Genomic DNA, 14,428 nt, shown 5'->3' with positions numbered 1-14,428 from the left:
TCTGATGGAAGAATTTTGTTCCCATGAACAAACAGAGCAGCAAACCCCCGAGAGAAATCAAGTTCACTCAAAGTTATTGTGACACTCAAACAATTAAAACTTTAATTTGCCTTTAAAACGTTGTGTTGTTAGGTCACCTCACTGGAACTCAGTGTGTTACAAAATATCTGCTTAAACTCCCAAGATGCATTTCACAAAGAGACATCCAATTATAAACTTTCAGATCTTCTTTCTTCTTCTTCTTCTTCCAAATGCTCCCTTTAGGGGGCACCACAGCAGATCATCATCCCCCTATCCCAGCATCCTCCTCTGTCACACCAGCCCTCTGCATGTCCTCCTTCACTGCATCCACCCTCCCTCCTCTGCACATGTGCAAACCATCTCAGCCTCTCTGACTCTGAGCCGTCCCTCTGACTGACTCATTTTCCATCCTGGTCAGTGAAGATCTGAACATCTCCAGCTTGGCCTCCTGGAATTAATCATGTTTGTTGATATTTAAATTAGGATTATTTAATTAACACATTCTGCAGCAGCACTGTCAGCTTTCGTGGCTCATGCATATTAAAGCCCTGCAGATATATGAGCTGTTAGGCTTCAGTAGCAGCCAGGAGCTGCTGATCAAATGTATTGATTAACTGATCAGTCAGTGTGAGCTCCTCTGTAAGATGTTTCTGCAGTTTGCAGAAAGTGGGCATCCCAGCAAATTCACTTCAAGCTCAAAAAAACAACAGCGGCACCTCAAACCCTGCAGGCCTCAGTGAGCATGTGAAAGGTTAAAGGTCATGACAGTTGAATTAGACACAGACTGAATCAGGATGGCTGGTTTGGAAGGGCTGCAGGAGAAAGCTTCTTCTCTCTAAAAGAACAGAGCAGCACAGCTTAGGTCTGCAGAGCTGCATCTGAGCACCTCTATGAACCAAAATATTCTAGAGGCACGTGTGAGGCCGTCTGTGCCACTGAAATGCTGTAGTGGGACCTTCACAGAGCTGCGCCTGCAAACCTGAGCTGGAGCCACGCTGTGAAGAAGAGTGGACCAAAGCTCCTCCACAGTGATGGACAGGCTGATAAACCAGCTCACTGCTGCTGGATCAGGGCTGGACCTACGACCTCATCCACTCCAATCAGTACTTTCCCTCATGAGAGCTCCCAGTTTGTCCGTGAGCAGGCGGGCGTCTTTAAATTAATCTTCAAATGATGAACAATTGTAAATAAATGATTACATGTCTTTATGCTTTGAGCCTTCGAGGTAACGTGGCTATATGCTGTTGAGATACATCTGAACAGGGAGAGCTAGAAGGCAGCTGCTGAAGCCTCTGTGCAGTCACTCACATCCTGAAGTTAATGTAATGACGCGTTTTACTTTGAAAAGCCTCCATCTGGAGGGGTGTGATTTAAACATGGGCTTGTTTGTTTCCTCTTCTCTACGGCATGATTCAGAGACGCTCACTTAATCAGACACAATCACTTTGCAGCTGATGGCCGGGCTCATCATCGCCACTCATCCAAATAAATGGCTCTTCATCTTCCTCATCTTCACCTCTTTAAGCTCCAAATCTGCATTCATTACATCCCTCCTCTCATTCAGCTGTCTGACCTGACTGTCGGTCTGAGGCTGCTCAGAAGTCGACCTTTGCATCTGTCTGTGTGGCAGGATGATACAGACACACAAAGGATTCAGCCGTCCTGAGTTCAGTTTCAACTCCGCCTCAATTATAGCTGTGAGAAATGTAGGACATGAGAGGAAAAGAGGGGAGAGGAGAGAGAAAGGAGATAAGAGAACATGAAAGGATGGGGAATGATAGAGAGAGGAAAGGACACAAGGAAAGAGGAGAGAAGGAGGGAGAAAAAAGGTGAGGACAGAAGCCCAGAGGGAATGATGGCAGGAAAGAAAACCAAGAGGAGTCGAGATGATAAGAGAGGAGGAGAAACATGAGACGAGAGCTTGGAAAAGCAGAAAGCGAGGAGAGTTGATGGCAGCAGAAAGGAGAGCGGAGCGGATAATTTAACCACAGGGGAGTGAGACGTTTCCTCCTGACTGTGTGTGTTTGGTCAGGACGGCGTCCGCGTGGCGTTCTCGGCATTCAAAGCGAAGGCTCGTGCATGAAGCCGTGTGGGTTTTTCTTACATTCGCTCTGACTTCAGGCTGCAGCCGCTCAGTTCAGCATCACAGCAAGGACGGAAGTGATGCTGAAGTAGCCACCCAAGAGCATCAGAGAGCACCCTGTTAGCTCACAGTCTCTGCATAGCAACACACACACCTGCAAACACCTGAACTATCATGAGATCCAGAGTGGAGCTGGTGCCCTGCTTTGTTAGGGTGGTGCAGGAATCTGTATCTTTGTCACTTCTGCAGCTTACAGTCGGATATCAGCCGACTCCGGTTCCTGTTTGGTGTTCTTCTTACACTTCAAGACATTAGAGAAAAAGTTATTCATAACCATCTCAAAGATTGATCTTCATGTTCGGCTGCTTTCAGCACTGCTGGTATTTGTTTAGACTCTTTTGCTCCAGTTGATCTTTCTGAGTTAACTTCAATAGTTACTTCCTCCAAACCAGCAACATGTTTATTAGATCCCATTCCTACTAGACTGTTCAAAGAAGTCTTTCCAATTATTGATGCTTCAATCTTAAAAATGATCAATCTGTCTTTATTAGTTGGCTGCAGAGGTGGGAAATAACAAAGTACAAGTACTTTGTTACTGTACTTAAGTAGATTTTTTAGGTATCTGTACTTTACTTGAGTATTTATTTTTCTGAGTACTTTTTACTTTTACTCCCTACATTTTTACACAAGTATCTGTACTTTCTACTTCTTACATTTTCAAACAGACTCGTTACTTTTTAACACGTCAGAGAGAAGTTTGCATTTCCGGTCAGTGCGCCGTCAAACATCAAACGCTCTGAGCCTAAAAGGAGGAATAATAACATATAAGAGACAATCGTACTGGTGTATCCTCCATCACCGGGCTTACCGGGTACAAAGGGATTAAATATGCAAACCCATATAATTAATGTCTCATTTATAGCGCTATAATCAGGGGTCACAGCGGGCCGGACCGAGTCTGTAAGTTATGCTCGCGGCACATAAACAGCTTAGCTAGCGCTACTGAAGAGGAGCGAGCATGAAGGGAGTAACGTGTGGCAGGTAAATGCAACGTTTCTAAATGCTCAGCAAATATCAGAAAACACACAATGTGTGTGCAGTTTGTCACACAGTGTGTCTGCGAGCTAAAAGAAGAGCTGCTGTATTTCAGGGAGAGCAAAGAGAGAGAAGTTCACTCAAGAATCAAGAATGCCTTTATTAGTCCCACAAATGGGGAAATTGCAGTTAACAGAACATCCATCCAAAACAAAAACATAACACAGACAGGGGGGGGGGACAGATGTCTGAGGTCATGCAACCGTTTCTCAACGGCGCTACCTTTAGCAGAGAGACAGAAAGAGATACATTGGGATAGTTAGGTTCAAAAAATCATCTCATACTGTGTTCATAAAGAACACCTTACGAGGTTCCAAAAAACACCTCAGCAAAAAGCATATTGCACATATAAAGCCGGGATAGCAGTATGGTGGGTAGGGTCAGGGTCAGGAGGGGACGCAGACGGAGACGAGAGGGTGGGGGCATTGTGGAGCCCAGATGCCAGCTCCCAGGCAAACAGTTTGCTGATAGTGATGGAAGTTCATCAGCAGCCTTGGTACACCAGATCCAGCTTCACAAATCACAGAGAGGGCTGAGGGGGATAGCGGCCTTCACACATAGTTCTGGGGAGATATGATTGCCAGCCAAGGCCGGCTAGGGAGCCGAATTCTGATAATGCAGGTGTTGTTTTGGAACAGGCTGCTTGTTTTTTCAACAGCCTTCAGTCTCACTGGGAAACCATTCAATAAATCCAATAATCCAAATTCATTAGTTACCGTCCTCACTGAGCAGAACCGTACCTTATCTCCAGATCGAACCCCTCTCACCTGCTACTCCCCAAGTCTACGGCTCAGGTTCATCAGGCTTTGAGTCTGAGTCTGTACCATTCTGGTCAGCCCATCCACCTGGGTCGGCAGCCTCTGCAGATGTCGAACTGCCGTCCAGGTTTTCTTGATTTCACGGTAAATCAGGTATCCTCCAAGCCCAAACAGAAAAGATACCGCTACCAGATAGCCAAATATGTAAGCGTCTTCCACGTCTTCCACCTCTAGGGCCGAGAAGCACACAGGTCTCCACGAGCTCCAAGAGTCGATGACGTATCCAACCGGGTCTGTTCCACTCGGACACGCAGGCTCCCCTTTCCCAGATCTCATAGTGGAAAAAATTCGATCCATGGTCTTGAAGGCCCAGTTTGCCAAATCCATATTGCTCTCAATCTTATTCTTATTCGAACAGTGTGCAAGAGACGCTCTCACAGCAAGCAGCAAGCAGGAAAGATAGGGAGGGCAGGGAGAGAGATAGAATGCGACCGTCCCCGTCAGAGGCTGGAGCAAGAACCAAGAACTCAGAGATGGAGAAAGAGGACAGGAGAGGAAGAAGAGAGGTTAGAATTAAAGGTAAGGAGTGGAAAATAAACTGAAGTATGCTGACTTTGTGTTATTCAAAGATTGTATGAAAATACTGCAGTTTAGTGTGTAATAAACAGGTCCGCTTGCTCTGTGTTCATGGTCAGAGTTACAGGTTACATCAGTGCAGCAGAGATGAGTTTGAATCAAAGCTGCTGATGCTGAGATTCATTCACTGAATCCAACATTTCTACAGCCTGTATGCTGTCAGTGTAGGGGATGGAGATCAGCTCAGAGAGCTGTGAAATACTGGGTTACATCTTTGTGAGTTCACTTCATCCACACAGAGCAGTAAACCTCAGAGCAGCAGCAGCAGGTCAGCTGATCACAGCCTGCACACCAACATCATTTACTGCAGCTCACAATAGAAAGCTGTGATTCTTCTCCCCATGCAGAGCCACTACAGCTGATCTTAGGGTTCCTCCACCTTCTGAATCCCACTGTAACCCCTGAGTATCCTCATGTTGGTGTTTAGGTGGAGGCACAGTCACCCTCTACTATGGAGGACACAGAGAACAGAGCTGTGTTTAAATTGGTAAATGGACTAGTTCTTATATAGCGCTTTTCTACTCAGTATGAGCACTCAAAGCGCTTATACAACCTGTTTGCATTCACCCATGCACTCCCATTTTTATGAAGCTAAGTGCTTTTAATTAACTAACATTCACTCACATTCATACTCCGACAGAACGGTCGGAGAGCAACTTGGGGTTAAGTATCTTGCCCAAGGATACATTGGCATGTAGCCCAGAGTAGCCAGGATTCGAACCGCTGACCTTCCGATCAGTAGGTGACCTGCTCTACCTACTGAGCTACAGCCACCCCCAATTCACTTTAACAGTTTGTGTCCTACAGAACAGATTCAAGCTGAGTGCATTCATTAGGATTAAAATTTAGATTGGAATAATCTTTGTATTCACATGTATTTTTTTATATTATTACAATAATATATAAAGAGGTTCAATTAGCTTTACACAGAAATAGCAGGTAGAAACGTCCTCCAAAGAACTACTTTTACTTTATTACTTTTAGTACATTTCAGAGCCTGTACTTTTTTACTTTTACTTAAGTAGAGAAGTTGAACCAGTACTTTGACTTTTACTAAAGTATTTTTTAACATAAGTACTTGTACTTCTACTTAAGTGCAGAATGTCAGTACTTTTGCCACCTCTGGTTGGCTGTGTACCGCAGGCCTTCAAGGTGGCTGTAATTAAACCGCTACTTAAAAAGCCATCACTTGGGTGCCAGGGTGGCTCAGCGGTTGAGCGGGCGACCACATATGCTGCGTGGCATTGCAGACGGCGCAGTTTGAGTCCTGACCTAGTTGCCATTTACTGCATGTCTTCCCTCATCTCTCCCCCCACTCTGTCTTTCTCCACTACAAAACAACTATGAAATAAAGCTGCAAAAGGCCAAAAAAATAAAAAGCAATCACTTGGCCTATAATTAGCTAAGTTAGCTGGGTCAATTGATGCCTTTTTAAGTAACTTTTCTCTCAAAGACTCTTGAAAGAGTAGTTGTAAAACAGCTCACTGATCATCTGCAGAGGAACGGTTCATTTGAAGAGTTTCAGTCAGGTTTCAGAATTCATCACAGTACAGAAACAGCATTAGTGAAGGTTACCAATGATCTTCTTACAGCCTCTGACAGTGGACTCATCTCTGTTCTTGTCCTGTTGGACCTCAGTGCAACTTTTGATACTGTTGACCATAACATTTTATTACAGAGATTAGAGCATACTATAGGTATTAAAGGTACTGCACTGCAGTGGTTTGAATCATATTTATCTCATAGACTCCAATTTGTTCATGTAAATGGGGAGTCTTCTTCACACACTAAGGTTAATTATGGAGTTCCACAGGGTTCTGTGCTAGGACCAATTTTATTTACATTATACATGCTTCCCTTAGGCAGTATTATTAGAAAGCATTGCATCAATTTTCATTGTTATGCAGATGATACTCAGCTTTACCTATCAATGAAGCCAGATGACACACATCAATGAGTTAAACTGCAGGAATGTCTTAAAGACATTAAGGCCTGGATGACCTCTAATTTCCAGCAGATGAACCCCCCCCCCCCTCCCTGAGCCTGGTTCTGGTGGAGGTTTCTTCCTGTTAAAGGGAGTTTTTCCTTCCCACTGTCACCAAGTGCTGCTCATAGGGGGTCATTACCTTACAGTATAAAGCACCGTGAGGCGACTGTAATTTGGAGCTATATAAATAAAACTGAATCAAACTGAAAACTGGGACCAGCACTAGGAGTACACTGGGTGGAGCACCCCCTACATGCAGCTATTACGAAGGGGGAAATGCTGAAACTACATCATCTGCTTTCCTTCCATTTCCTCACCTGTTCTAACATCCAGCACAGACACACCTGGCTGTTGGAGAGCAGCTAGCCGGCTAACATTAGCTGCTCCTCACATACATCTGTGAGCTCAGACAGTTTGTGTTTGTCCCTGAAGCTGAACAGGGAGGAGCTGAGAGAAACACCAGCAGCTGATGACACCTGGAAGCAGGTAAATATCTGATCTTCCAGTAGAAGAAGTCCTCAGATCCTGATGTTCATCTGTGGACTGCAGGCTTCCTCATTTCTGTGTTAGCTAAAATGTTTGACAGAGACCAGAGCAGCTCCAGGCCGTCTCAGCAGGTCAGAGAGAAACAGCTAAAAAGATCTGCTTCCTGTTTGATGACACACTAAAGAGATCAGCTGGTGTCTGAGGGACCATCAGCTGGTATCTGAGGGACCATCAGCTGGTGTCTGAGGGACCATCAGCTGGAGAAGAAGAAGATGGATGTTGAATATTTACAGATTTCTTTGAATATTTTCCCGTCTGATCAGTTTTGAGTGAACGATCCAAAATGCTCACAGAGACCCAGAATAACCAAAGCACCCCCCCCCCGCTCTGTATAACAATGACACACGTTTCTGTTTCACTGACAGCATTTAACAAACTTTATTGTGAAATGAAGCTTTTTGACATTTATTCTCTGAGATTTTGTCTTCAGCTCGAGTCTCGATTAGTGGGAAAATTTCCTGATTCAACTTTTCTTCTGTTTGCATCAAATTCCAGGAGAATCAAATCAAAGTGTGAATCAGAGTCCACGATAATCCGATTCTAGAGGAAACATGGAAACTGTAGAGGATCCACACTGAATATGTTCATTTGGTCCCTTCAAGAAAAATCAATCAGTTCATCAAATAAAATCAGTCGCTGATCGACTCAGTTTGATTGACAGGACAGATGATCAGAGGAGCAGAGTTTTTACCACCATAATTCGGACAGGGACTGAAGAATGGGTGGAGTTTGTGAGTGAAGGAGCAGCCAGTAAAGGAGTAGATCAGAGCTGCAGCATCTACATCATAGAAGGAGACCAGACCCTCCTCATAATCCACAAACACCCCCACCTTCTCAGGACCAGGCTGAAGACAGAGACTGACACGTGGATCATCAAGAGCTTTGTACTCATTTCCATTTCTGAGCCACACAGTCCAGAATCCATTCTGAGGTCTCAGTGTGATTATTCTCTTCCTGTTGATGGACTCTCTGGCCACTCCTAAAGTCCAGTCAGTCTTTCCTTTAACCTGAACCTCAAAGTAAAATCTGCCTGAAGAGAAACTCTGCTTTCCTAAAACATTAACACACTGAGAAAATCTCTCTGGGTTGTCTGGAAGTTCCTTCGTCACATCACCACAGTGTACTTGTTTTCCATCATCAGACAGGATGAGTTTAGGATGTGCTGTATCAGGATCAAGAGTCACATCCACTGCATACTGCTGGACCCTCCTCAGCTCAGCCTCAGCAAGCAGCTTCTTCATGTCTTTCCTGAGTGTGTCCTCCAGCTGAGCCACAGCTCTCACCACAGTCCCCTCATATGATGGTGGATGGATGCTGACCTCTGTCCAGTCCTTGGTGGGTGGAGCAGCTTTGAGGGAGGAGAAGCTTTGGAGGAGGTGGAGGTGGTCTTCAGAGCGTGAGAGCTGCTCCACCTCAGAGCTTCTCTTCATCAGCTCAGAGACTTCCTGTTCCAGATCTTTGATGAGACCTTCAGCCTGTTTCTCTGTTGCTTCCTGTTTGTCTTTGACCTCCTTCATGAGCTCCTTCAGGCCTCTCTCAACAGACTCCATCAGAGCAGTGAAGACCTGAACACCTTCTGCTTCCTCTCTGTCTGCAGCATCTTTGCTCATCTTCACTGACTCTTTGATCTTCTGAATCTTCAGTCGTCTCTTCTGGATCATCTGCTGAATTTCAGCCTCTGTCTTCCCCAGCTCTGCCTTCTTTCCTTCATATTCTTCTCTCAGAGGAACAAACTCATGGTTCTTGTGGTCTAAAACAGAGCAGAGCACACAGACACATGTCTGGTCGGTCTTACAGAACAGCTCCAGAGGTTTATCGTGCTTCGTGCACATCCTTCCTTCCAGGTTCTCCTCAGGCTCCACCAGCTGATGTCTTTTCAGACCTTTTGTGGTCAGATGAGGCTCCAGGTGAGTCTGACAGTAGGAGGTCAGACACACCAGGCAGGACTTCAGGGCCTTCAGTTTGGTTCCAGTGCAGACGTCACAGGGAACTTCTCCTGGTTTGGCAGCTTGTTGCTCTGAGCTGCTGCTGCTGGCTTTCTGCTGAGCTTCACGTCTGAACTGAGCAACCATCTCAGAGAGCAACGTGTTGACCCTCAGCTGAGGTCTAGTGTAGAAAGTCTCTTTGCACATGGGACACTGAGACCTCTGATTGATGTCCCAGTGCTGAGTGATGCAGTTCTTGCAGAAGTTGTGTCCACATGGTGTGCTGACTGGATCAGTGAACACATCCAGACAGATGGAGCACAGAAACTGATCTTCAGATCGCAGATTGCTGGCAGCAGACATGTCTGCACTCTGAGGGAGGAAGAAGAGAAACACACTGGATTTAAACTTCAGGTTAAAGTTCATCTTTAAAAAGAAAGAAACCAGTGTCAGTATTAAACTCTTTACATGTGTCATCTTACATGTCGATTTTGTGGTTTGTTTGAAATTGCATTTAGTTTAGTTATTGCTGTGGGGTACAAACTGTCTCTGAGTCGGTTCATTTTTGTTCTTAATGCTCTGTATCTTCTACCTGAAGGCAACAGTGCAAACAAAGAGTGTCTGGGGTGGGAAGTGTCTTTTGTGATAGTTTGTGCTTTTTTAATACAGCGGTCGCTGTGCAAGTCCTCCAGTGAGGGGAGAGGGCAGCCAATGATTTTTTGGGCTGTAATCACAAACCTTTGGAGAGCTTTTCTTTGAGCCGCAGTACTGCTGTTATACCATGCACCAATACAGTATGTTAGTACGCTCTCTATGGGGCACTTGTAGAAGGATACCAGCAGATTTTGCTTGATACTGTTCCTCTTGAGAACCCTCAGGAAGTACATTCTTTGCTGGGCCTTTTTTGTCAGCTCAGAGGTGTTTGTGCTCCATGTGAGGCCCTGCTCAATGTGAACCCCCAGGAAACAGAAGTCAGCCCCCCTCTCCACACAGACAGTGAGACCACAGTGAGACCAAATTGGCTCCACATCATCTAGACAAACAGCCCATCAAAAAAGTCAATCAGACCCATGCCCTATTTTGCATGCTGGAGCCGTGACCACACCCCCAAATATTCCATTGCGTCTATGCCGAGAGCAAAAGATACCTTTTCCTATAAAAGAATTCAACTTTCTAGAGACCCATCACGATCACAAAACCTCCGAGTGCGGCACGGGTCGACGAGCGCCACAGGTCGACGCGCGCGGAGTGCGAGGGCCCGATATCACCGCTTGCGGTTTTAATTTTTTCTTATTATTTTAGTACTATTAGTATTTTTAAATGTAAAGAACACATCCGCACTAGTAGCATACAGCAGAGAGATGCTACTGGAGATAGGTAAAACCGTCAGTAAAGGTTCAGACTTTAGTTTTAGCCTGTCTGACTTGAACTACTTACTGCGATCAGATACGCTTGAACGAGGCGGCGTAGCACCGGCATCCAGTGAACATCGCAAACAGGGGAAAGCACGACTGAAGCGGAAGAGAGGAAAGAGAGGTGGGCTACATGTCAGACTAAAGGCTAGAGCTAGCAGGCCACCGCTACCTAGCCTACTATTAGCGAACGTACGTTCACTTGAAAACAACCTGGACGAGCTCAGGACCACGATCACAACACAACGAGAATATAGAGAATGCTGTGCCTTTATTTTCTCGAAGACCTGGCTTTCGAACAGCATGCCTGACTCTGCGATGCAGCTGCAAACACATACACAGAACGGCAGTGGCGGGGAAGAACAAAGGAGGCGGAGTTTGTGCGTACATCAGCCACAGGTGGAGTACGGAGGTGACAGTGGTTAACAAACACTGCTCTCCAGATGCTGAACTGTTACTGCTGAAGTGCAGACCCCTCTGTTTACCGAGGGAATTTACTTCTGTGTTTCTACTCGCTGTTTACATTCAACCACACGCAAATTCAAAGTCCGCTCTTGGGCTGCTGCATGACGTCATCAGTAATAAAGCAAGTCCAGAAGCTGTGCTTATAGTTACTGGTGACTTCAGTCACTGCAGTTTAAGATCCGTCCTTCCAAAATATCACCAACATGTTCATTTTCCAGCTCGAGCTAAGAACACTCTGGGTCATGAGTGCAGCAATGTGAAGGATGCTTACAAAGCTGCCCCCCCCGCCCCACTTCGGCCAGTCTGACCACATCTCCCTGTTCCTCTATCCATCATACAGACAAATCCTCAAGCAAACACCCCCAGTGAGTTAACATGTTAAAGTATGGGACAAGCACACAGACATGTTGTTACTGCTTTAATAGCACTGACTGGGATGTTTTTAAAGCTGCTGCAGTGCATGAGGCGTGCTCTGCTGACTTAGAGGAATATGCAGCAGGAGTAACCAGCTACATCAGTACATGCACTGAGAACATAGTGCCAACTAAACACATCAGGACATATCCCAACCAAAAGCCGTGGATAAACCATGAAATTCAATCCTTGCTACGAACCAGGTCATCTGCATTTGTCTCTGGTGATGCTGGTGGATACAAAGAGGCTGGGTACGGCCTGCGTACTGGCATCAAGGAAGCTGAGAGGTAATACAGACAAAGGCTGGAGTGCTGCTACAGCACTGCTGACACTTGAAGCATGTGGCCAGGACTGCAACATATTTGTTTAGACGACTGACTGTTTATGGACTGTAAGGGCTGGGCCAGAGTATCATGGGACCGCCCCGGTGTGTCGGTAAGAACACCTCGAGAGTCTGGATGTTGGCGAAACTTTAATAAGGATTATGCAGCACGGCTATACACAGAGCTCAGCATGTAGGGATCACAGATGCAACTTGTGGTCTAAGAGAGAAATAAGATGAACACTGGTTTGTAATGCTAATGCATATATTCACTACATATATTATCAAACACTGTATAACACACCAATAATGCAGGTAGAGTAAACTGACATTGATATCCTGTTTGTGGTCAGACATATCCATTTAACTATGAGTGGGTTGAAAAGGAATTAGTGCTCCACTGCATAACATTGTGCTCAATAAACGCTCTCATTAATATAGTCAGTTGACAGTAATGCAAACAATCACAAATGGATTAATATATAGCAGGCACAGCAAACAAATCGCTAGCTTAGCCTCTAATACTGCAAACAGCTAAGTACAAACAGGCTAATCGCTAACGTTAGCCGCTAACGTTAGCCGCCAGCGCTAACCGCGCTACATCGGCATACAACAACCAACATTAACAATGGAAACACTCACGGATCCTCAGTGACACACAATCTCGCATCTGCCACAAGGTGAGCAGCTCTGCAGTCACAGGCACTGCGAGGCTTGATTGTCTGGCGAGTCGGCGATGAGTGCTCCTAATGGCGTCTGTGTCTGTCTGCACTTGAAAGGAAAAGGGGAACGTACCGAGTACGTCGTGTGTGATCTGGGCGCATGCGCGAACTGTCGGCTGCAGCCCTTAGTCTTTCTAACAATATTACTGATTATCTGAACAAGAGCACCGGAGGAATCAGCTTCCACACTTCACTGCTAGATGAACTGAATGACTTCTATGCTCGCTTTGAAGTCCTCAGCACTGAGACACACAGAGGTGTTTTAGCTCAGAGGGGCACACAGAGCGCACCACTCACAGTCTCATCGGCAGAAATCTGCAGGACTCTGAGGAAAATAAAGCCACGCAAGGCAGCTGGTCCAGACAACATCCCAGGATGAGCACTCAGGGCATGCTCAACAGAGTTAGCTGATGTCTTTGTGGACAGTTTTAACATGACCCTTATACAAGCCACAGTACCCACCTGCTTTAAAGCAACTACCATCATCCCCCTGCCCAAGAAGACCCCAGTCACCAGCCTCAATGACTACCAGCCAATTGCACTGACTCCCATCATTATGAAGTGCTTTGAAAGGTTAGTCATGACTCACATTCAGGACAACATCCCAGACACTCTAGACCCACTTCAGTTTGCCTACTGACAGAACGGGTCCACAGAGGATGCTGTGAACGCTGCCATCCACAATGCTCTATTACACCTGGAGAACAAGGACAGTTATGTGAGAATGCTGTTCATTGATTACAGCTCAGCATTCAACACGATAATACCAGCCAAACTGACTGAGAATCTCTACTCATTGGGCTGTCGAACACCTTCTGCAACTGGATCCAGAGCTTTCTGACAGGAAGGCCACAGTCTGTCAGAATTATGACCGTTAACATTGGAACGCCTCAAGGTTGTGTTCTCAGTCCGATGCTGTACAGTCTTTTTACTCACGACTGTGTTGCCTCCCAGCACAGCACCAGTATCATCAAGTTTGCTGATGATACCACAGTAATTGGACTAATCACCAGAGGTAATGAGACAGCATATAGCAGAGAGGTGGCAGACCTGTGGCATGGTGCCAGGACAACAATCTTTCCTTAAATACCAGCAAGACTAAGGAAATGATTGTTGATCCAAGGAGGAGGAGGGTGCAACACACACCACTCCATATAGGGGGAGAGGTGGTGGAGAGGGTGAACACCTTCAAATTCCTGGGCACTCACATCAGTGACGATCTCTCCTGGTCACACAGCACCACTCACCTGGTAAAGAAGTCACAGCAGCGTTTGTACTTCCTGAGACGGCTGAAGAAGTTTGGCATGCCTGCTGAAATTCTTAGCAGCTTCTACAGGGGGCGCCATCGAGAGTGTCCTCACCAGTGGCCTCACAGTCTGGTTTGGGAACTGCTCTGCACAGGACAGAAAGGCTCTTCACGGGGTGGTGAAGACTGCCAGATCCATCTCAGGAGCAGCCTTACCTTCACTGGAGGACATCGACCACACCAGGGTGATCAGAAGAGCACGTAACATTATAAAAGATCCAACATACCCACAGCAACACACCCACAACAACACACCCACAACAACACACCCACAACACGGCATCTTCATGCTCCTGCCATCAGGGGGGCAGTATCAGAGTGTGAAATCAAGAACCACCAGAATAAGGAACGGCTTTTTTGCACAGGCCATCAACTGGTGAACTGTCACCTCTGACACGAGGACTGACACACACACACACACACACACACACACACACACACACACACACACACACACACACACACACACACACACACACACACACACACACACACACACAGTGCTCTGCTTTGTATTTTGGACTGCAAATTGCACTACATGCATATGACACTTTACACAAGACTGTTTACAGTAACCCACTGCTGTACCACTGCACAAACACTTCATTCACTGCAACTTCCTCTATACGGTTTACCTCAGGTAAATAAGTTGCCTATTTTGTCTATTTTTATAGAGAAACAGACACCAACAGTCTGTTTCTCCTGTTTTTGCTCTGGACTTCTTTGTGACTGACTG

General features: G+C 45.9%; 2 protein-coding genes across 2 annotated transcripts in view; one reads left to right on the top strand and one right to left on the bottom strand.

Moving 5' to 3' along the window:
* Window positions 1-14,428, top strand: part of LOC115777064 (GDNF family receptor alpha-2-like) — a 129,704-nt gene that overhangs the window by 51,133 nt on the left and 64,143 nt on the right. The gene's annotated exons all lie outside the window — the stretch shown is intronic.
* LOC115777063 (E3 ubiquitin-protein ligase TRIM21-like) lies at window positions 7,477-12,434 on the bottom strand. The gene is made up of 2 exons (XM_030724884.1): window positions 12,307-12,434; window positions 7,477-9,423 (listed from the first exon to the last, which is right to left on the bottom strand). Exon 2 carries the CDS (start codon window positions 9,412-9,414, stop codon window positions 7,756-7,758), a length of 1,659 nt encoding a protein of 552 aa, XP_030580744.1. The 5' UTR covers window positions 9,415-9,423; window positions 12,307-12,434; the 3' UTR covers window positions 7,477-7,755.

This window comes from Archocentrus centrarchus, unplaced genomic scaffold (assembly GCF_007364275.1).
Source record: "Archocentrus centrarchus isolate MPI-CPG fArcCen1 unplaced genomic scaffold, fArcCen1 scaffold_42_ctg1, whole genome shotgun sequence".
Lineage (NCBI taxonomy): Eukaryota > Metazoa > Chordata > Actinopteri > Cichliformes > Cichlidae > Archocentrus > Archocentrus centrarchus.
The sequence above is the reverse complement of the archived record's forward strand: the minus strand, read 5'-3'. Positions and strand labels throughout refer to the sequence as shown.

Bases quoted from the DNA above. Each gene is read 5' to 3' on its own strand.
- LOC115777063 (XM_030724884.1), bottom strand. From the start codon at position 9,414: ATGTCTGCTGCCAGCAATCTGCGATCTGAAGATCAGTTTCTGTGCTCC.